The following is a 24,096-nucleotide window of genomic DNA, read 5'->3' on the forward strand; positions in this document are numbered from 1 at the left end:
CAAGGTCAGAACTGGCAGCAGCGTTGACGTCAATGCTTGGATTTGATTGGATGAGCTACTTGGTGGGATCAAGCCTTTCATTCATCATAAAAGAACTCATCTTAACCAGTAAGTTTACCAGAGAGACTAGCAGTCACTCTGAGTCCTGGCATCCGGTTGTCGGCGAACTCGTTCAGGACTCCCGTTTCCGCTTTGTCGCGCACCGCTGAGAAAAAAAAAAAAAAAAAAAGAGCCGTGCGCGACCTCTGCTTGCGCACCATAAATCGGGCGCGCCGGCAGGATATTACGTCATTTTGACGTCACGATGGCGCGCACCACCTTGGATGAGTCTAGTATAATTCACGTTTAACCTGTCAACGTGAGAGCCGAAATACGCCACGCAGCTGACACGCTCACGCCACGCAGCTGACACGCTCACGCCACGCAGCTGACACGATCACGCCACGCAGCCAGTGTGCAGGAGCCCTAACTACAGCCCTGACTAAGAGCACACATCCAGTCAAACCAGGATTATAAAGAATGAAAGAAATACTCACTGTATCCGGAGTTAGCATTGTTCCCGTAACCATATGTTCCGAAGCCACCTGGCAGGATGAAGCACATTTAATATGCTGACTTGAAAACACTGTCAATAATGTTCAGGGTTCATACGTATTTTAACCAATACTTTTCCATGACTTTTTGGCAAATTTCCATGATTATGTATTCCTGAAAATGTCAGTCGACGTTATATAATAAGAATAAAAACCTGTGTTAAAGCTTACCCTCAGAGGTTTAACAATTAACAATGTATGTGGTTCATAGTGGGATTCGTAAATTAATCACATTATTATGCTGTGTTAAAAATTCCATGACTTTTCCAAAACTTTCTGGGTCTCTATACGTCCACACCGCCGCCGACTTGAGCTGCAAAGAAGCTCTGGCCGCCCGGTCGAGGACGCTGGTCAGAAAGTCCGGGGAAGCTGTTTGAGGCTTTGGCCGCTCTGACGTAGCAGCATTCTATGTTCATCATGGAAAAAGATCAAGCAGCCACTGCACGGCCAATACACTGACACTAGAAACCTTTTCTAAATGACATATATAATGACAGAATGTGTATTGGTTGTTGGTCGCAGCGGTGTCTGTTAGCAGTTAGCTCGCTCGTTCGCCGCTGAACCGCAGCAGCGTGCAGGCAGAGCGAGCAGCCGCCAGCTGTTGATCCGTGCAGGACTTCACCGTGAGCGGACTGTTTAGAGACCATGTGACCGGCAGGTAACGTTAACTGGTCCCTATACGCAAATATCATAAATGATAGGGAACCCAGCAACGGCCATGATGAGCTTCTCCTCCTTTTTCTCTGAACTAATGTTTTGGTAGGAACCAAAGTTTACATCGTATGTTTCTCTGGAATCAGCCAGCGTGAAGGACGTCTATATTCTGATTGGTTGCCGCTGAACGGCGTCATTACCATAAAGTTGACCTACTTTCAACTTTCTGATTGGCGCTCTGGTCGCTCAAAACGCCCGAAACGCGACGCTGACAGATTTTCCGCTCCTTGCAGCTGAGAGAAGCAGCTTCCATTGAAAATGAATGACTTCCTGTATCTTTAGAAGATCAAGTCGGCGGCGGTGTGGACGTACAGTTTTTATTTTTCTAAAACCTTTCCAGGTCTGGAATTAGCATTTTTCAAATTCCATAACTTCTCCAGGTTTTTTCAAAAACGTATGAACCCTGAATGTTAATGTCTACTAACTCTCTACCGCTACACACAGGAAGTCTGCTACAGTAGAAAGTGTGTTTTTACCTCCTTGTCCGTAGCCTCCTCCGTTGTTGAAGCCCCTGGCCCGTCCACGCCCTCGCCCCCCTCTCCCTCTGCCGCGGGGCGAAGCAGCGTCTCCCATGCCCGGCGCTCCCATCATGCCAAAGCCTGGCGTGTGCTACAGAGGAAAGGAACATTTTATTTGCACTTTTTAAAATTAATGCTATACAGTGACCAGGCTTGGGAAACAAGCCAAATCCCCTTATCTTCAAGACAACGGAAATGGTCGGTCTGTCTGTCTGTCTGTCTCCCTAAATTTGAGATTTTATTCTGTTTTACTGGGTGCCTACCCTGGAAATCCTTCCAGGGTAGGCACCCAGTAAAACAGAGTTCCAAGAGCACAATTGCAATTAGCTCAGCGAGTCACTCTGGTATTCAGTAATGATGCTCATTAACTATGCCCTTGTAGCTGAGCTGCACCAATCACATCGCTGTATCTGATATAGGAGGGCCAGAGCCGAGCTAAACAGATGATGACAGTTTAAAGCCCATGGTGCAGGGTTTATTTTCTAATGAATTTGTGCAATTTGCTTGCTGGTAAACATTTAAACTGTTACCCAACAACATCAAATACAATGGACATCACAAAACGGAATAAAATACGAAAAAGTAGTACTATTTTACAGCGGTTTGCAATGATTCTCTTTTCCCCCACAATGCATTGCATTACGTCACGTTGGGGAGACGACAGACGAAAGCCCCGTCTCTGTTCACTGTCTACGGTCTTGGTCTGTGCCACTGGTCTCTGTTCACTGTCTACGGTCTCGGTCTGTGCCACTGGTCTCTGTTCACTGTCTATGGTCTTGGTCTGTGCCACTGGTCTCTGTTCACTGTCTATGGTCTCGGTCTGTGCCACTGGTCTCTGTTCACTGTCTACGGTCTCGGTCTGTGCCACTGGTCTCTGTTCACTGTCTATGGTCTCGGTCTGTGCCACTGGTCTCTGTTCACTGTCTACGGTCTTGGTCTGTGCCACTGGTCTCTGTTCACTGTCTACGGTCTCGGTCTGTGCCACTGGTCTCTGTTCACTGTCTACGGTCTCGGTCTGTGCCACTGGTCTCTGTTCACTGTCTATGGTCTCGGTCTGTGCCACTGGTCTCTGTTCACTGTCTACGGTCTCGGTCTGTGCCACTGGTCTCTGTTCACTGTCTATGGTCTCGGTCTGTGCCACTGGTGTTGCAAAATATGGCTTTTGGTCTCGACCGAGTCCATGTGTCTTTATTATGTGTATAATAATATTGGAGGGAAAGTGAAACACAGCTTGGATGGCTTTTCACAAGTTTAGACAGCTAGCTACGCCGACGTTTGCTAACGTTAGCACAACAGCGTTAGCCTAGACTGCTAGCTAGGTAAATATTACGACTGCCTTCTGAGTTTCCTATATCAGCGTCCACGTTGTCAGCTTAAGACATGTTGCGTTAGTGCTCCTTTTGTACCATCATTTTATTGAATAAAATGTTAAGCTTTGCTCCTACGAGATGGGTGGGTTTTTGTTAGCTACATACAAAGCTAACTGGCTATAGTTAGCCTGTATGCTAGCGGAATTAGCTAACGTTGCGTAACCAGCCAGCAACTTCGGCAATCGGCAGTAGTTTCGGTGAGCTAACCACGACAGTATTGTCACCCACAATCAACCTCTGCTGCTAAAAGCAGTCAACCTGCAGTGATGATTGAAATAGAGACACTTGTGGATGTGTTAGCTGTCGTGGTTAGCTCGCCGGAACTACTGCCGAAGCTGCTGGCTGGCTACGCAACGTTAGCTAATTCCGCTAGCACAGGCTAACTATAGCCAGTTAACTTTGTGTGTAACGTAGCTAACAAAAACCCACCCATCTCGTAGGAGCGAAGCTTAACATTTCTTTCAATACAATTATGGTACAAAAGGAGCACTAACGCCACACGTCTTATGTTGACAACGTGGACGCAGATATAGGAAACTCCAAAGGCAGTCGTAATATTTACCTAGCTAGCCGTCTAGGCTAACGCTGTTGCGCTAACGTTAGCAAAACATCGGCGTAGCTTTAGCTAGCTGTCTAAACTTGTGAAAAGCCGAACAGCATCCCCATCCAAGTAATAAATAAACACTAGGCAAATATGTTGTTACTGGAGCTAGTCGGGTCCATCAAAACGTGAGATATCTAATCAAAATGTGTTTACAACGTCGGGGGATTTCACAGGTGGGACTGACTGGCAAGTTAGCCCATAGCTAGCATGATGCCTTCTATTTCTAGATCTAGCTAGATTACCAGAACTTATCTGAACTAACGACATGATCACTGTCACTAGATATAAAGAAAACATTGACTTTCACTCGGTGCTATTCACTGACAGTAAAAACACCTCTTCCTCATCCCAGTCAGCCACCATAGTTCTAGTACTAGACTGATACAGTCACCATAGTTCTAGTACTAGACTGATACACCGTCACCATAGTTCTAGTACTAGACTGATACACCGTCACCATAGTTCTAGTACTAGACTGATACACAGCCACCATAGTTCTAGTACTAGACTGATACACAGTCACCATAGTTCTAGTACTAGACTGATACAGTCAGCATAGTTCTAGTACTAGACTGATACAGTCACCATAGTTCTAGTACTAGACTGATACAGTCACCATAGTTCTAGTACTAGGCTGGTACAGTCAGCATAGTTCTAGTACTAGACTGATACACAGTCACCATAGTTCTAGTACTAGGCTGATACACAGCCACCATAGTTCTAGTACTAGGCTGATACACAGTCACCATAGTTCTAGTACTAGGCTGATACAGTCACCATAGTTCTAGTACTAGGCTGATACAGTCACCATAGTTCTAGTACTAGGCTGATACAGTCACCATAGTTCTAGTACTAGGCTGAGGCACGTCTCCCCAACGTGACGTCATCACCGAATTGCGTTAAAAAACCCACTAAACGACTAAAATGGTAAAAACTGGGCTTTAACACTATTTGGTGACATTTTTAACAATGATATACATATGTTGAGTGCTTTATGTACCCATTAATCAACAGTGGTGGTTAACCTGCAACATGGGCTTTAATCTACCTCTGGTAGCTAAGAGTCTAATCTACCAGTTAGCTCCTCTGGTAGCCAAGCGTATGGGGCTTATTGTTGTGATTGGTTGTAGTGTTATCCAATTGCGTGCAGTGAGACTTTCAAATGCATGCTTGGTGCCGCCCCTCGAGCTGGGCCATTTTCATTACTCAGTGCCAAACCCCTAATCTTACGGATTTGGGTCTGGATTTCCGGGCTACTGGGTGCTTACCATGGGTGGTCCTTTTTTCTTTTTCGCTGCCTCAGCCATAGATCCCTCGGGGAAGAGCCGCTCCAAAGCAGCCAGCGCAGCGTACGCCTTGGCCACCTTCTTATTGGATCCCGTCCCCTGAAACTTCTGGCCGTCAATCTCCACCTCCATGACAAAGCGTTTGTCATGGCTGCCGCCGGTCTCTGAGATGAGCTCGTACTTCAGGCCGCGGCGCTTCTCATTCAGCTCCATCACAGGGTTCTTGCCGTGTTTAGTGAGGATTGGTCCCTGTTGGCGAGCAGTCTGACAGTTAAGAGACTCTGTCAGTAGAATTCGTGCCTTTTCAACCTGGACCCTATTTTTCAATGTTTTTGTGTCTAAGTGATTGCTGGGAACAACAATATTTGACATTGGTCCAGCAGTCGATACTCTACGTGTCTGACAACATTAGGGAAAAGATTTCTAAGTAGATCGACCTCCCTTTTAAAGAGTAAAATCCGTTTTTAAATCATCCGCGAAATTGCGTTCGCTAAACCCACCAGACTCCATGTAAATAATTAGTAATTTAAGCATCGTAAAATACACTTCATTCAAAGTCGACAGAAACAAATTAAAACTATGAAAAGTCTTTTTGGGTTAGTCTTTCCACTTTTCCAACCATCACAACTCTTTGGTTGAAATAAACACATAGTTTACCGATTTACATGTGAAAATATGTTGGCTCTATACACGCTAAAAGTATTGCTTTTTTAAATGGAGTCTGGTGGGTTTAGCTCTAGCGACTTCAGAGCTGTTTCTGGTTAAACAGAAAGGTCTCAAAGAGCTTTTAAAGGTCTATCTCTGTAGGGAACCTTTCATAATGTTGTCAGACACTTAGAATATTAATCTGAGTCTGTCAGCGGCAAAACGAGCACTTTTGTGAAGGTAAATACAAGCTGGACAACGGTCCTATTAACTTACATTGTAGCTTGTTTCGCCGCTGCTGACTGCAGTGATCTCACTTAATACTGGACCAATGTCAAAGATTGTTATTCCCATCAGTCACTTAGACACAAAAACATAGGAACATAGGGTCCAGGTTGAAGAAGTTAACCTTTAAGAGGATGCTGAACCCATGGACTGACCCCTTAAGACATGTAGGCCAGCTGACTGCACCATTTGATTGCAAAGGAAATAAAAAGAAGTTAATAATAAATAAATTAAAACCAAAGAAGCCGCCAGCTGGCACAGCAAGAACACAGGTGTGCAGATTCAATTTGAATGGGGGTAGTGCGTTTACACTGCAGCGTAAGCAACAACAAAAATCTGCAGCGGCGAAAAAGTTGAGATACTTTCCGTGGCAATACTGTATCGATACACAGACGCCAAGTATCAATATTAATATATATGTATAATATTATTTGTGATGGTCAGTTTGTCTGCTTGACTATCCCATTTTGCAGCAATAAAATTGAAGTGAGATGAACAAACAGAGAAATATATCTTTTTAGATTAAACAGATGTTGACAAAGTTTTCTTATGGGGACATCATTTGAAATTGGGAAAAATTTGAAGTTGGAAAAAAAGGTTATAAATTGCAATATATCGCAGAATATTGCAATATGTCTAAAATCGCAATGATATCGTATCGTGAGGCCTCTGGTGATTCCCACCCCTACTCTGTAGTGCGGAGACTGCCTCCTTTTTGGGTTCTCAAGTAAAAATGAACTTTGACTACTTCAGTGGTTCTGTCTATTATTTGATAAAGTAATTATTCTAACACGGTGAAATGAAGCTGCCTTCAAGTGTGGTCTGAACCGTCAATATCTAAAATAAAATCGATCTGATGGAAAACATCTGCAGCGAATTGCCATATCCCCATATGCTGGTCTGAACGTGCCCTCGCTTCATGCACACAACAATCCCTTTCTGACACCCAGAGAGGAGCTTTGTACCTCAGCGTTAGCTGCGTCTGCGTTGGCTGTTCCTGTGGCAGTAGTGGTACTTTCAATGGCCGTTACAACTGGCTTCAGTTCTTCCACAGTGACAGCTACTTCCGCCTCCTCGGATTTGACCGTCTCAGTCTTCAGTTCCACTCCTGTGGGCAGGCCCAGGTCTTGGAGAACCTGCGACAGATTTCATTGTAGTTTAAACAAGGTACACCCAGGATTCTTTAAGTTAAATTTAGGACTTTTTGAGACATTTTAATACCACCTAGGATGAAATTTAATTCCAACTTCTAAGCCATATAAAAAGGAAAATCAGTAAGTATTTACCAAGTAACGTTAAAATAATTTAATAAAACATTTTTGTGAAGTGTGTTTGTACTCTAATAACTAATAAAAATGAATAAAATATGTGTCGAATATAGGCAAGGCAGCTTAATTTGTATAGCACATTTCAGCAACAGGGCAAGCTATATAAAGAGACTTCAGATACAGTATTAGGGGACCACTAGTCTATAGAGACTCATACTATAGGGGCCACTAGTCTATAAAAGAGACTTCAGATACAGTATTAGGGGACCACTAGGTCTATAAAGAGACTCATACGTATGGGACCCTAAGTATATAAAAGAGACTTCAGATACAGTATTAGGGGACCACTAAGGCCTATATAAAAGCATCCAAAAAGCAGTATGTCGTAGCCGTGAATGCTGTGCTTACCTTTACGGCTACGTGCAGTTTGGCAGTGCGTTTGGATGGGCCAGAAGCCTCAAAGGTCTTGCCGTCCACTTCCACGGCCATAGTGAAGACGGGAACGTGGACCGGGCCGGTCTGAGATATGAGTTTGTACTGGAGACCTGGCTTCAGCTGGTTGAGCCTCATCAGAGCGTTCATGGCCTGGGGAGGCTCTGCCTTCTCCTCCGGAGCTGGTTGAACAGCACGACATACCGTAAGAAACATATCCAATCCGTTGACTTACTTATTTTTGTCAATCAGTTGACAAATTGCTTTGTTATACAAATCAAAAAAATTGTGTAAATTCACAATCTAAAGAGATGTGACATTTTTAAATTGCTGGTTTTGTCCCAAACCAAAACGGTATTCAATTTACACATCAACTTTTTTTTGACTAATTGAAGACCCACAAGGCACTTATCAGGTTAATTTGGATGTAGGAATGACTGATACTTGGGCTGAAACTAACAATTGTCAATTATTGTCTAAATAAACTACGCACAAAAAGTAAGGAAATTAGATTATTTTTTGGGCTTTTACCACCTTTATTTGACAGGACAGCTAGGTGAGAAAGAGCAGAGATTGCTCTGATTGGTTGAAGGACTATCTAATTGCGCCCTGAGGCTTTGAGCGGCGTCTGTTGGTGACGGCCCTTTGGAAATGGGCTGTGAATGGGCTCTCAGTTACAACTGGGAAGGGTCTGGTGTCAACCATTGCCCTGTTGCTGAAATGTGCTATGATTTAAGCTGCCTTGCCAATGATTCTTGCCAATAAATGTTATACCATTGGAAAGCCTGATTATTTCCCTTTTCAATGGTGCCACGTTTGTGGGATGAGCAGCCGAGCTGAGTATGTGGGTTGACCAAGCCAAACAGCTTTTTGTTGCTGTTGCAATGAGTTGCAATCCCATTTCTCCACAGTCTGGGACCAAACTATCCTCCAAGATGACGACGCTCGTCCCCACAGAGCGGGGTTGATCAGAGACTACCTCCAGAATTTGGGAGTGGAGAGGATGAACACTTGTGGGATCAGCTTGGGCGTGCCATTATTTCTTTGTTGTAACAATGCATGTTGAAATGCAATGAAGCACTGTCACAACAAAGAAATGATCTACCAAACACAAATGTCCTTACTTTCTGTGCCTAGTTTAGATGTTTAGTCTATAATGTATAATAATATGTTTTGTCCACAACTTATTATATTCAGTTTACTGTCACAGAGGAGAGAAGACACTAGAACTTATTCAACATTTAAGGAGCTGCCATCAGAGAAATTTAACTTTTTTTCTTCTTTAAAAAATGACAAACAGATTAATCGATTTTCAAAATAGTTGGCGATTCATCTAATAAGTTGACAACTAACTGATTCTTTGCAGCACCATTGATAACCTGTTTTAAGTAAGTCTTAACAATACAGGAGCTAAAAAAACACTTACATTTCTTCTGCAGCTTTTTCTTCTTCTTATTCGGACTCTTGTCATCGATTCCCTCCTCTTCCTCAATGGGCCTTTTCATTGGTGGGGCGTACGCCGTACTGGGTGGGATTTGCACTGCATCACACACACATGCACAGAATGACAGCGTAAGAACATGCAAAGCGTAACATATCTTTAACTCAAGCTTTACATTCACGGTATAGTTTGGCGGAGGCTCCACGCAGAGCTTTCGCCGTAGCCTACGTAATACACCTGATGTTATACTTGTGCGCTGGTGTGTGCATCAATCTCTTTAAGAGAATAGCAGGGCCGGTGTGTGTGTGTGTGTGTGTGTGTGTGTGTGTTTTCTTGTTTCACTATGTTTGTGGGGTCCAAAAACCGGGAGTCCAGTATACTTGTGGGGTCCCGACAGCTTTGTGGGCCCAAAATGCTGGACCCCACAAGGTTAAAGGTCTGTTTGAGGGTTAAGACTTGGTTTTAGGATTAGGGTTAGAATTAGGTTATGGTTAGGGTGAGGGTAAGGGTTAAGGTTAGGCATTTAGTGGTGATGGTTAAGGTTAGGGTAAGGGGCCAGGGAATGCATTATGTCAATGACGGGTCCCCACAAAGATAGTGCCACAAACCTGTGTGTGTGTGTGTGTGTGTGTGTGTGTGTGTGTGTGTGTGTGTGTGTGTGTGTGTGTGTGTGTGTGTGTCTGTGTGTGTGTGTGTGTGTCTTCAGAGTGAGTAGTGACTCTAGAGTCATAGTGAGAGAAACTAAGTGTCTCCTCTGTTCTTTCTGACCACGGTGGGAAATCTGGAGCAGGAGAAGTTAACGCTCTCCTTGATTTCATGTTGTTTACTGAGAAGGAGAACCAGGAAATGAGTCGGGGGAAATGCAACTAGGGATGCACCGATCTGACTTTTTCAGTCCCGATACCGATACATGGGCTTTGTGTATCCGTCGATACCCAATACCGATCCGATACCGTCGTTGAATTAAGTGTATACCTTCCTTCCACCATGTGGAAGAGACTAAAAGGCACCAGACTTTCATCACTAAGACATAATAACATAGATGTAATGTATTGAATTCTTATTTATTTGTACATCTCAACTCTTCCAGCATGCGACATACGTGCGACAGAGGGGAAAAAACTAACAGAACTGGATCGGCCGGTGGATCCGTTCATTTTTCCATTCCCCGATCCAGCTATTTGGTCAATATCGGGACCAATATCCGATCAAACAGCGTAGGGTTAAGAGTTTCTACTGTGGACTGCTTGAGTCTCACTGGTAAGAGAGAAGACACACCAGCCGATAATCGGGCGTCTGACCGTCTGGCGAGGTCGGTGACTCGAGTCTGTTCGGTGTGTTCGTGCCATCGTCCGTCCGTCGGCCTTCATTTGGGCCGACCTGACATGCTCAGTCGGAGACAGGACAGTCAGGACTCACCTGGAAATGGCGAGCGGATGAGCCTCTCAAAATCTGAGTAAAATCTTTTAAACTGACCTTTGTTGATCTGAAATGAAGACAGATTCAGCAACTGCACGGCCTATTTCTCTCTTCAAATGTTTTCAGAAACACGTTTCGGTGAACTATTTTAGTCCAATATGAGATCGTATTCTGAACGAGCCGCCATGACAGTCTGGCTGTGAATTTCCGGAGAAAAAAGACCCACGTGACGCGTTCGTCCAATCAGCTGCCAGTTTTCATTTTCTGGGAAACAATCAGACTGTTAATGGAAACAATACAGAGCAGCGCCGCCTGCTGCTATGGAGACGTATTACGTTTCGCACACACGCAGAGCGTACGCTCAAGTCGCCATCGCCTCAGTGTGTTCTGAGGCATTTTTTTGGACCTCGGGGACCCGACTGATCAGTCCGACTGGCTTTACTGCCGACGGTCGGCCGTCTGGTTGGTGTGTCAGGGCCCTAAGAGAGCCTGGTTTACCTGTGTAATCAATAGGAGTCTCACTACGAGGTTTCTTGGGCATCTTTGAGGGAAGGGGATCCATTCCAAGCACTTTGTGAAGCTGTCCGAAAGCCGACAGCCTTAAGGCGTGCTGAAGATACAAGACACCATTGATTAACATATTTACTAAATTGTAAGTATGCTTGATTATGAAAAAAAAAACTAAAAAAACATCACAATAATTTTGGTCAATACTGTAATCAGGACTATGTAACATGATTGTTTATTGAATTTTGGAAAGATGTTGCATTTATTGAACTTAAAAAATAGTGAAACAGCGCCCAGATAGCTCAGTTGGTAGAGCGTGCGCCCATATATAGAGGTTAACTCCTTGACGCAGCGGGCCAGGGTTTGACTCCGACCTGCGGCCCTTTGCTGCATGTCATTCCCCTCCTCTTTCTCCCCTTTAATTTTCCAGCTGTCCTGTCAGTAATAATCTAAAAAACAGTGACACAAATCAACAGTGAAAACACCTTGAACAGTGAAATTTCCCTCAATACTTCTCGCGTTTAAACTTTTTGAATTCCCCTTAAAATAAATAATATAAAAAAATTATATTCAAATGTTGGCTGAGTGAGTTTAGCCTTCGGGAGGAAGCAAAAGTGTATTCGTCATTCAGAACACGAGACAAAATGAGAGTTTACTTGCAAAAAGTAATGTGCAAAATAATTGGATTCATTGCACACAAACGATTGTCTCTCACTCACTTGTGCGCTCGCTGTGATGTCTTCTCTCTGCTGGTGGTCCAAGTGACCGATGGCATCTGTGGGTTCCTTCTCACACGGATCAGAGATCCCAGCACAATCTACAGCGCAAAGAAATGACATGGCTTAACATTTGAACTGAAAAAGTGCAATTAAAACTCAAATATAATTTGCAGAAGAGACAGCACATACACACCTGGCATGAGGATTCCTGAAGCCAGACACTCTAACACTCTCCGCAGAGCTTCTCCTGCCCCCATGGGCCGGTTCCCTGTGCCAATGGCTTTCTCACAGATCAGCTCCAGTGGCTGCATGGAGGTGGGGGGGGAAGAGAGAGAGAGAGAGAGAGAGAGAGAGAGAGAGAGAGAGAGAGACACAGACAGAGAGAGAGAGAGAGACACAGACAGAGAGAGAGAGAGAGAGACAGAGAGAGAGAGACAGAGAGAGAGAGAGACAGAGAGAGGGAGACAGAGAGAGAGAGACAGAGAGAGAGAGAGAGAGAGAGAGAGAGAGAGAGAGAGAGACACAGAGACAGAGAGACAGAGAGACAGAGAGAGAGACAGAGAGACAGAGAGAGAGACAGAGAGACAGAGAGAGAGACAGAGAGACAGAGAGAGAGACAGAGAGAGAGAGAGAGAGAGAGACAGAGAGAGACAGAGAGAGACAGAGAGAGACAGAGAGAGAGACACAGAGAGAGAGAGAGAGAGAGAGAGAGAGAGAGAGACAGAGAGAGGGAGAGAGACAGAGAGAGCGAGAGAAAGGGAGAGAGACAGAGAGAGCGAGAGAAAGGGAGGGAGAGAGACGCTTGGTTTAAGGATGCTATTTTTAAGCTTTGGCCACTAACAGATTTTAGGTCACTGCTTCAGGATCTCTGGACACTATGATGGCGGCATGTTTTTTGTTTCAGGCAGCCAAAGCTTTATCAGAGGAGAAATGTTAATGTCAATAAAGAAAGCTTTGGGATTTTGAGCAAGATCTTTAAAAAGGTCCCATACTGTAACGGTGAGATTTCCATGTCAGTTTGGATAATAAAGCAGGTCAAGGTACCAGGGTTGTCTTTTAAAAAAAAAAATCTTTTAAACTGACCTTTGTTGATCTGAAATGAAGACAGATTCAGCAACTGCACGGCCTATTTCTCTCTTACAATGTTTTCAGAAACACGTTTCGGTGAACTATTTTAGTCCAATATGAGATCGTATTCTGAACGAGCCGCCATGACAGTCTGGCTGTGAATTTCTGGAGAAACCAGACTCACGTGACGCGTTCGTCCAATCAGCTGCCGGTTTTCATTTTTTGGGCGACAATACAGATTAGCGCCGCCTGCTGTTATGGAGACGTATTACGTCTCGTCTCTTCGGTGTTCTGAGGAACTTTTTGGACCAACTCGGGGAGACTGATCAGTCACACTGGCTTTACTGCCGACGGTCGGCCGTCTGGTCGGTGTGTGTGACGGCCGTCTGGTCGGTGTGTGTGACGGCCGTCTGGTCGGTGTGTGTGACGGCCGCCTGGTCGGTGTGTGTGACGGCCGCCTGGTCGGTGTGTGTGACGGCCGTCTGGTCGGTGTGTGTGACGGCCGTCTGGTCGGTGTGTGTGACGGCCGTCTGGTCGGTGTGTGTGACGGCCGTCTGGTCGGTGTGTGTGACGGCCGCCTGGTCGGGGTGTGTGACGGCCGTCTGGTGGGTGTGTGACGGCCGTCTGGTCGGTGTGTGTGTGACGGCCGTCTGGTGGGTGTGTGACGGCCGCCTGGTCGGTGTGTGTGACGGCCGTCTGGTCGGTGTGTGTGTGACGGCCGTCTGGTCGGTGTGTGACGGCCGTCTGGTCGGTGTGTGACGGCCGTCTGGTGGGTGTGTGACGGCCGTCTGGTCGGTGTGTGACGGCCGTCTGGTCGGTGTGTGACGGCCTTAACTCTGTCGGCGTGTTCCTTTAAGACCCAGCGGAAACCCTGACAGACATTTTGCCTTTACTGTTAAACCCTGGTAAAGAGGAAGCTTTCACTCACCCAGCCACGAAGCGAGGCCCATGTGGGGACGCGAGCGCAGAGGTCCCTTAGGATCCGGATGACGATGACACAGGAGCGCAGCCCGTTAGCTCTAGCCTGGAGACACAAGCAGGGAGGGGGGAGGAAGGGGCACGAGGAGGACAAGCAGCCTTAGTCAAAGAGGAAGACTATGTGAGGCCTAAAGCAAAAATACACATCCAAATAACTGAAAGGAAATCAAAATGAAGCCACACAGACTACAACAGCTTAGCTTTGTCATTATGGAAATGTCAGAAAATATTGGGAGGTATTAATGTTTCTATCACTTTGTTTTGAAGACCCTACCTATGATCAAAGTCAATCTCCAACGGGATTTGGTGGTGTAGTTATCAGACAGACATTTGTTTCATGCTTTTGAATTAAGTCCAGGAGGAATCGTGTGAAGAAAGCCACATTGAAACTTGATAACTTGTTTTAATGTGACAACGATGTGAAGTATTTAAAAAAGGGTGTGCTTGTGTGTGCCGTCATTGAAAGGAGGGATGGTTAAGTCAGTGAAAAAGAACTTAACTCAAGGTGCAATATTCCTGGTGATCTCGTGGCACACAGAGTGACAGAAAAGCCAAAGAGTAGGAAAAGTTGAGGCCACATTCTGCACTACTCAAAAAGCCGTAGAGATGGAGCACTAGTTTGATAAAGTGTGAAAGCCGAAGATGACACGCCACATAACTATAATGAGTTATCATCGACATGGTTCATTACAAAAACACATTCCTCTTAAAAACTACAGATTGGAGCAGCAGTAGCTTGCATAATAACTGTACGTGCACACCGCAGCCAACTTGAGCTTCTAAGCTACAGGAAGTCATTCATTTTCAATGGAAGCCGGCTTCTCTCAGCTGCAAGGAGCGGAAAATCCGTCAACATCGCCCCAGCATTTTGGGGCGCGTTGAGCGACCAGAACGTCAAACAGAAAGTTGAAGTTTAGTCAACTTTATGGTAATGAGCTATGGCGCTGTTCAGCAGGCAAACGACCAGCAACCAATCGGAACATAGACGTCCTTCGCGCCGGCTGATCCAAGAGAACATAGGATGTAAACTTTGGTTCCTACCAGAACATTAATTCTGAGAAAAAGGAGGAAAAGCTCATCATGGCCGTTGCTGGGTTCCCTATCATTTATGATGCGACTTTGTTTGCGTAAAGGGACCAGTTACAAAAAAAAAAAAAAGAAAAATGAGGCATGGGATAAAATAGCTGGGATAGTTGGTGTCTCCGAGAGTTGGTGAAGTGTGTGATGCATGTCTCTCTGGGACATGTTTTCATGCTAATTGATTGTGTTTGTAGCTTGAAACAAGCTAGCGCGGCCCGCTGATTAGCTTCCAACGCTAGCATTCGGGGCACAGGGAAAGTAAAAACAAATCGCTTATTATACCACTAAAAAGGCTCAAAATATCACCACACTTCACCGGTAGCATAATGAGGGTCTCTACATGTTAACCGAAGCATTGAGAACTTTGTAAGTGTTCAGACAGTTTATTAAAAAGATAGTTTAGAAAGACAGTAGCTCCCAAGACGGCGGCCGCCTGTATACGAGAACGCTACCGTCTTTCTACACTGTCTGTACACTTACAAAGTTCTCAATCCTTCTGTTAACATGTAGAGACCCTCATTATGCTACCGTTGAAGTTTGGTGATATTTTGAGCCTTTTTAGTGGTGTAAATAGCGATCTGTTTTTACTCTACTAGTGCCCTGAATACTAGCGTTGTAAGCTAATCAGCGGTCCGCGCTAGCTTGTTTCAAGCTACAAACACATTGGATTAGCATGAAAACATTACATTATCCTGTAAGTACGTATGCTAGTCTTCCTTGCTTGATGTGAATGTCCTGTCACGTCAGAATGGCCAAAGCGTCGCCGTACTTTTTGACAAGCGTCCTTGACAGGGCGGCCAGAGCTTCTTTGCAGCTAGAGGGGCGTGCATGTAACAAACTGTACGCCACAACGGGTAATGACAACCACCCCCCTCTACAACGTCCTGGCTGGACAGAGGAGCAGTTACAGTGAGCGACTGCTCTCGCTGCACTGTAGGACAGAGAGGTTTAGGACCACCCCCACCCACCCCAAATATACCAGATGACAACTGGGCTGTGTGCACTAGTTATAATCATGCTGCTCTTATCCTGTTTTTAACTCTCTTGTGTATGCATTTGCATTGTATTTAGGGCTGTCAAACGATACATTTCTTAATCGCGATTAATCGTTGAATTTCTATAGGTAAATTAAAATTCTATTATTTTGCATTTCAGAACTGTAAGTACATATTAACAATGGAAAGCAATTCTTGACAGTTTCTTGACTGGGAATCAAATGAATGCAAGGAAAGTTACTTAATAAACAAATGCAAATCTTTAAGTCAAGTTTATAATTTATTTATTTACTGTAAACAAAAAGAGAAATGTGTGAATCCGTCATTATTGCACAACTCAGAACATGCCAACCGTAGTACGTCTTTAAGACCCGCGACTTACGATGCTGACAGGTCTGCAGTTAGCTGCCACCCATTTTGCAAGAGCTGTACTCATTTTTTTGGATTTGGTTTCATCAACAGGTCGGCAACTAGCACTCTCCAAAATAGTGCTTTACCTGAGCCCGCTAGCATCAACCTGAGTCACGTTAACTGTGCTATGCTTAGCTCGTAGGTGGTAGCTCAAGCTTGACGTGCTTCGGTGAGATTTTAATTCGGCTTTACACAACGTGCATATGGCTTTCAACTTGTCTACGAGCCGTCTGGGAGTTTTGGAAAATAAAAAGCTCCATTCAGATTGCGTTGCTGCTGTGTTTCTCCATCCTGCTGCAGCCTGCAGCAGCAGGATGCATTAGGAGGAAGTATGGCAGCTTGATGAGAAGTAAAGGTGCGGCAAAGGGTCAAAATAGTAGCCTGTTAGGCACGATGCAAAGCTGAGTGAAGTGTAAAATAAATTAATAAATGGCGGCATGCGATAAAAAAAAAATAAACACGTTATGCTCGACCCTTATCACAATTAATGCGTTAATGCTGACAGCCCTAATTGTATTTATTTAGTTATTAATTATGGGGAACTGTGTGGTGTATGGGAATGTGTGAGCTGCTGGACACACGGGTATGTGTGTGTGTGTGTGTATGTATGTGTGTATGTATGTGTGTATGTATGCGTGTATGTATGCGTGTATGTATGCGTGTATGTATGCGTGTATGTATGCGTGTATGTATGTATCTATCTAGTCAGCGGCGGTGTGTACGTACAGTAATGTGAAAACAACAACTCACACCAACACTGACATCATAGAAATATTGCACCTGGATACATTTTGTCGTGTTAGTCCCAGATATAATGCTGATTGAGTTAAGAAGCTGTGAAGGAAGACTAAGGAACTCGGGGACTAAAAAGCAGCATAAAAAAATAAAAATAGCACTGCGGTGGAACCTGTTAAGTGAGCAAAGCAACTCTACAAAAAAGTGTAATGACAAAGGTTTCCTAAGAAACAAACATCAAGATCATTGAGTATTACTATAGGAAGTACACTTCAAAATAAAAAAAAGAGGAAAAAACATGAAATAACGCCCAAATAAAAAAAGACAAAAAGAACAAACAGCATAAAACCAAACTCAAAACTACTTCTGTTTTAGAGACAAATAAAGACAAGATCCAAACCTGGAACCACTTAGCGTGGCGGAGAGACGCCAAGGCAGTTAGGCATTTCTGCCTGTCCAGAACATCCGGGGGATCGTTGACTGAAAGCGATTCTATTGGCAGGTGGAATAAGAAGACAAGGTACAGTTTGACCAAGGGGAGTTCTGTCAGCCGGCCAGGGGGAACACAGGCAGCCTTCCCAAACCACAGGCAGGAGGGGGAAGGGGAGGGGGACCCCTCCACTGCAGAACCACAAAACGCTCTCAACCTCCCAGAAAAAATAGTTTTGCACGTCCCCGCACACAATGATTAGACTTACAACTAGGGATGTTAATGATTAACCGCTTAACCGACAAACTAAATAATTTTTTGGGCTTTTCCGCCTTTAATTTGACAGGACAGCTAGGTGAGAAAGGGGAGAGCGAGGGGAAGATATGCAGGAAATCATAACCGGTCGGACTCCAACCCTGGACCTCTGCGTCGAGGTATAAACCTCTCAGTAAATGTGCGCCTGCTCCACCACTGAGCCAACCCGGCCACGACCGTCAAACGTTCAAGAATCAGTTGAACAGTAAAGTAGAGCTGCAAAGATTAATCAATTAGTTGTCAACTTTTAAATTAATCGCCAACTATTTTGATAATCGATTAGTCGGTTTGAGTCATTTTTTAAGACAAAAGTAAAAAATTCTGATTCCAGCTTGTTAAATGTGAATAATTTCTAGTTTCTTCTCTCCTCTGTGACAGTAAACTGAATATCTTTGAGTTGTGGACAAAACAAGACATTTGAGGACGTCATATTGGGCTTTTTGGGAAACACCGATCCAAATTTTTGGATCGGTGAGAGACTGAACAACTAGTCGATTAATCGAGAAAATATTCAACAGATTAATCGACTATGAAAACAATCGTTAGTTGCAGCCCTACAGTAAAGTAAAAACAATATTAAAAACAAAAAAGCTATTAAAAAATACTTTTTGCATGATGAAATAGGCTATACAATCTATGTTTTAACTGGTACTTGCTAGTGCTAATTTTGCCCAAGCAAGTTGCGTTTTAAATCTTTTTTTTTCTGCTGGATGCCTGACAGCGGAGCGCTTCAGGACACATGCCACTATATTAAAATCAGCCGCCCTTCACACAGAGTATGCCAGGCAGACACACAGCTGCAAGGCAACCTCGAAAGGCTCAGACATGTGTCAGTCGTGCAAGCGGTTCCAGGAAAGTGTTTGCAAGTGTCCGCAACAATGCACAGAACTTTGTGGCTGTGCGAACGGTACAAGTCTGCAGCTGTCCACGTGACATAATGAAAAGTACGTCTGTGTGTCCTGGACGGGTGAACTGGGACTTCGTTGCCTGCTTGTCGGTTAACGGTTAATGGTCATTTAACGAGGGTCAGCTATCGGTCAGAAAAAAACCCTCTGAATTAAATTAGCATCCCAATTTAAAACCCATCAGAACGACCGTATTGTGAAGTGGGTTAAAACTCCCGGTCTTAATCCTTTTTTTTTTTTTTTTTGTTAAGGGCTAATTTGTTGTATCAAAATGGGAGGTTGTGTCTCTATAGTTACTTCAACTTTCAGTGCTTAAAAAAGGTCTGCTTTTTTCTCCAGACGGTAACGGGAGGTAGAGCCCCTCCCCTTTGCCCTATATACTGGGTACACTGCACTTTGCCCCTTCCGAGACAGAGAGCGGCCAGTTGGTCAAAGGTCCAGCGTCCCTAAAAAATTGACAAACTAGAAGGCTTGACAGAGAGAATCAGAATTGGAACCACAGGCAGAAGTTATCAGATGCACAAAAAGTGGGTATCAAAACAAGTCCACACTGCAGCAAAACTGATGGCTTAAGAAAATAAAAATAAAAACCCAAACTGGGCATCACTGTTCGCACGGGGCTACAGGTAAGGTCAAGGTTCAACACCTGCTAAAACTGAGATCCTTACTACGGTTAGGTGCTTTTAAAAAGAATGGAAATCTTACATTGTTCTTGTAGTTAAGCATCGTGATTATATACAAATTTCATGATGCCTTGCACTATGACTACCTAACAGCTGTGGCTGAGCCCGATGGATTTTGTGGTTGGACGTACATGAAGAACCAAGTGTCCCTTGTCGTTATCTGTAACCTCGAGCCTTCCCTGCTAACGAACATCAGACTGTTGGGTCTAACAACCGAGGGCAGTTTCACCATGTTTTGCTACTCATTTTTGCTGCAATGCAAACCGTTCATCATCAATGATAAAACACATGCAAACAAAGTGGTCTCTCTTTTGGTTAAATTCTCAGTAAGCCTTCATTTCGTTGGTGAGCTTGATCATTAAAAAGGGGAGAAGAGAAAGCCATGTCTTCAGCTGCAGTCAGTAAACTACCTGCCCTATACTGTATATTGGGCCATCAAAAATGTACAATTACATCACATGGAACTACGAGAGAGTCTAGAGAGCTATAAGCATAGCACAGTTTCGTTATGTGACGGTGCAATCTTGTCCCCTAGCTCCATTGAAGGCCCAATAAACAATATCTATCTAGCCTGGTTTGCCAGCCTGGCCTCCCTGCTGGAGGAAGGGCGGCCCTCAAAGAGACACTGAGGCCCTCGGGTACAGGCTTACCTCCGGAAGCAGCCCTCTCGATCTCCTCACGGACCAAAGGGGAAGTCAGGTGAATGGTGAGGGTGAGAGGGGGCTCCTTGGCGTTCTTGATGACTATGCTGGCCTCGCGGATGTGCTGCGTCACCACATACTTGTCTTCTGTTATCGTCTGGGAAAGAGCAAAGTGTTTGAGATTAGGCTTGGGCGTTAGAGCGCCTCCATTTACAAATCGTGCTTACTCGAGATAGCCGATAGGCAATCTGATCAGCAGTTTACAACATTAAAAATCAGACAATATTAAAACATCATGACACAAAACAGGAAAAGAAACAGGCTAGTCTGTCCTCCTCCTTGCTTGGCAGACGTGCGTAGGTAGCATAGTGCCTCATTTCTGGTTGCTGTCCCCTGGCAGCAGCAGCTGGGAAGCTAGGGTGGGGGGGGCTGGGTGACTGTCCGAAAGAAGCATAGCCCATCAGGTGTCAGATCCACGGCAGACAGGCAGCAGGTTTGTAATCAAAGATCAACAGTGTTTCCTCTATGTTGATATTACCGCGGCGGCCCGCCACGGTAAAATTTCTGCCACCACGGTATCAGAAATAGGGCAGACACACAACAGCTGCTGTCACTTCTGTTCCATCTTTGTTGGGAGTCGCACATGTGCAGTACCTAGGTAAGGACTACTAGCCAATCAGACGCAGAGTATGAGGGCCCTGACAGTACCTAGGTAAGGACTACTAGCCAGTCAGAAGCAGAGTATGAGGGCGTGCCCTGACAGTACCTAGGTAAGGACTACTAGCCAGTCAGAAGCAGAGTATGAGGGCGTGCCATGCTAGCAGCTAGGCGAGCATTATAACGTGTGTTCCAAAGTGACCACGGTTGTCTCTGAAGTAAAGGCTGGACTACAGTAGAGCTGTTTGTGAACAGTGTTTTCTGTTGGAGATGGTAAGTCCCTTTGGGGTGGACTTTGGGCTTTTTCACTTTGTGTGTGTGTGTGTGTGTGTGTGTGTATGTGTATATATATATATATATATATATATATATATATATATATGTATGTGTGTGTGTGTATGTGTGTGTGTGCGTGCTATAACGTGCACAAAAAAGATATGTAACCCGACACAGGAAAGGGGAAAGCAAAAAAGCATAACATGAGCACTTTAACAAAATAGTAAATGTCTAAAATTAAATTTTGTAATATTGCTTTTTGAGTAATCGCCAGTGCGTCTTTTGTCCGCAGATGGTTATTATCGGCTTCCCTTCAATTGTTGCTGTAGGATCCAATCGCCAAACGGCACAAGTCTTTTAAAGACATGACAAAGGAAGTGTTTCCGCTGGTATTAACGCTGACCGGTGCACTGAATTAGCCGAGTCATGTTCTCACCTTGAGCTGCGTAACAAGGTTTTCAGACACTTTCTTCAGCAGATTGATGGTAGGCTTTTCCTTACAGAGGAGCACCAGCTCCAGGTCCAGGTCCCCCTTCAGGAGCAGGCCCTTGGCAACCAGGCCCACCCTCATTACGCCACGCAGAGATCGGGTGGCCTGATCTCTGTGCTCACTGTCAAAAAGAAAAAGAAGATCCACAGAGGAAGCACAGGAAAGACAAGTGAACCGTGGTTAGAGAAGAGGAATTACAATATTTCTTACCGATAGGGCTGGACGATTAATTGAAAACGAAATTCAGAATCTCTTTTCCTATGTCGGTTATTCCATTTATTTTTTTAAATCCTTAAAAAAAAAAAAAAAGTTAATACTTTTCTCACTCTGTGTGTTCATGTACTTCTCCCTGAAAACATACTACTGCATGTGTAGTCACGTGACTCCGCCCCATCCAGTCCAGTTTGGCTTAAGTAAGGATGACACCGAAGTAGTAAGTTTAGCCAACAACTGGGAGCCGGTTACCGATCTCCGTGAGGTCCCGTCGTTTCAGCGGCAGTTGCAGTTAGGTTTAGTGCCGATGCGGCGACAACAGTCACGTTAAGGCCTCCAGCACACTGGCTGCGTGAGCGTGTCAGCTGTGGCGTGTCCGTTTTTATTTCAGCTCCCATGGTAACAGGTTAGAGCGTGCACACTGCCTGAGTGACACGCACCTCTCAAGCGCGGCTCGAGCTGCACCGAAAACGCGTGCATGCTAGAAATAGAACCGACGCCTATTTTTCACGCGACGCGCAAGCGTGTTGGAAGCGTTTCCAGGCAACATAGAATACGAAGATGTTTATATTAATATTATTAATAAATGACATGTTGAAGTCTCGAGGTTTTGACATAAATGCAGATATAAATGTCATTTAAAAAATAAATTATCATCGATTTTCAAATATTGCACCTGTCAATACAGAAGGAAATATTCTGGAGCCTATTTAGCCGTAAATACTGCCGACGTTGTCTTTGCTGTAATCGGATCAGTATATATTTATGTTTATGTTCATGGGAAACATCCATGTGTACAGACAAGGCTAGCAGCAGCAGCGCCGCGTCAGACACCTTTCTGGTGTAAAGACATAGAAAACGCCACGCAGCTGACACGCCACAGAAACACCACGCTCACGCCACGCAGCCAGTGTGCAGGAGGCGAACGACGAGCGCCAGTTTCCTGGATGAAAGTCTTGTTAATTTTTCCTTTTTGCCAACAGCTATAATTGTTATGAATCATATTTCTGTATATCTGTATCAGTGTCTCTGTGTCCCGACCGGCAGCAGTCACGGAAGGCTTGTATCATGTGGACGCGCCAACAGTGTTGTTGTCATTACTTAGAATTCCTCAAGGGGGAGACAGAAACTACGCACTGTAGCTTTAACTCCAATAGTTACGGCGCTCCTATGACGTCACATTGGCGCGCAACAGGTACGGCTGTGGCAAGTATACCGGATGCTAGTGGTGTGCAAAAAAATCGATTGATATTCGAATCACGATTCAAGCTCTACCGATTCAAAATAGATTCATATTTAATAAAAAAAAAAGGATTTTGGGTCATCCAGCCCTACTTACGGACTCCTTTTCTACAAACTGAGCAAGAGGAATAAGTTGCCTGAGATCTCCTTACCTTTCCTTATCCGTCTCTGCGCTATCAGAGTCAGACTTGGAGGTTCCCTTCTCCTGCTTATCTAGCCAGTCAGAGACAGCCTTGAGGGCCCGCTCTGTGTGGGACACCATGTTCTGTACGTTTTCCAGTTCCTCTTGAGTTGGGTAGATGACCGAGTGTTTGGCCATGACATGGCGGTCGTCGTTCATGAAGACGCGCATGGAGCGGTGGCGCATCGGAGGAGGCTAGGGCGAGAAGACACAACATCATTAATAAGGAAGTAGTACCAAAGAGGCTCGTGCTGCGACGGGGTTAGCAAAGACCAATTTATAACGGATACGAACAAACACGTTAAACAGAAAACTAAATTGTGATATTAATGTAAACTGTTATGGTACACACAAAGACACACACAGAGACACACACACACACACACAGAGACAGACAGACACACACACACACACAGAGAGAGAGACACACACACACACAGAGACACACACACAGAGACACACACACAGAGACAGAGACACACACACACACAGAGACAGAGACACACACACACACAGAGACAGAGAGAGACACACACACACACAAAGACACACACACAGAGAGACACACACACAGAGAGACACACACACAGAGACACACACACAGAGACAGAGACACACACACACAGAGACAGAGACACACACACAGAGAGACACACACACAGAGACACACACACAGAGACAGAGACACACACACACAGAGACAGAGAGAGACACACACAGAGAGACACACACACAGAGAGACACACACACACACAGAGAGACACACACACACAGAGACACACACAGAGACAGACACACACACACACACACACACACACACACACACACACAGAGACACACAGAGAGAGAGAGACACACAGAGAGAGAGAGACACACAGAGACACACACACACAGAGACAGAGAGAGACACACACACACACACAAAGACACACACACAGAGAGACACACACACACACAGAGAGACACACACACACAGAGACACACACAGAGACAGA

General features: G+C 44.8%; 1 protein-coding gene across 5 annotated transcripts in view; it reads right to left on the reverse strand.

Annotated features, from left to right (window-relative positions):
• The window catches only part of ilf3b (interleukin enhancer binding factor 3b), a 45,168-nt gene that overhangs the window by 17,052 nt on the left and 4,020 nt on the right, over positions 1-24,096 (reverse strand). For 4 of the 5 annotated variants that reach the window (XM_035996536.1, XM_031295134.2, XM_031295133.2 and 1 more), the window contains exons 3-16: positions 23,073-23,296; positions 21,412-21,586; positions 20,052-20,199; positions 17,469-17,560; positions 13,798-13,893; positions 11,995-12,106; positions 11,802-11,899; positions 11,074-11,185; positions 9,142-9,255; positions 7,692-7,897; positions 6,981-7,151; positions 5,068-5,349; positions 1,784-1,916; positions 537-584 (exon numbers count right to left, since the gene is read on the reverse strand). In XM_035996536.1, the coding sequence (XP_035852429.1) occupies positions 537-584; positions 1,784-1,916; positions 5,068-5,349; positions 6,981-7,151; positions 7,692-7,897; positions 9,142-9,255; positions 11,074-11,185; positions 11,802-11,899; positions 11,995-12,106; positions 13,798-13,893; positions 17,469-17,560; positions 20,052-20,199; positions 21,412-21,586; positions 23,073-23,296 (2,011 nt within the window). The remainder of the gene's footprint in view (positions 1-536; positions 585-1,783; positions 1,917-5,067; positions 5,350-6,980; positions 7,152-7,691; positions 7,898-9,141; positions 9,256-11,073; positions 11,186-11,801; positions 11,900-11,994; positions 12,107-13,797; positions 13,894-17,468; positions 17,561-20,051; positions 20,200-21,411; positions 21,587-23,072; positions 23,297-24,096) is intronic. The other variant, XM_031295135.2, reaches the window with a different exon arrangement.

Source organism: Sander lucioperca, chromosome 21 (genome assembly GCF_008315115.2).
Source record: "Sander lucioperca isolate FBNREF2018 chromosome 21, SLUC_FBN_1.2, whole genome shotgun sequence".
Taxonomy (NCBI): Eukaryota; Metazoa; Chordata; class Actinopteri; order Perciformes; family Percidae; genus Sander; species Sander lucioperca.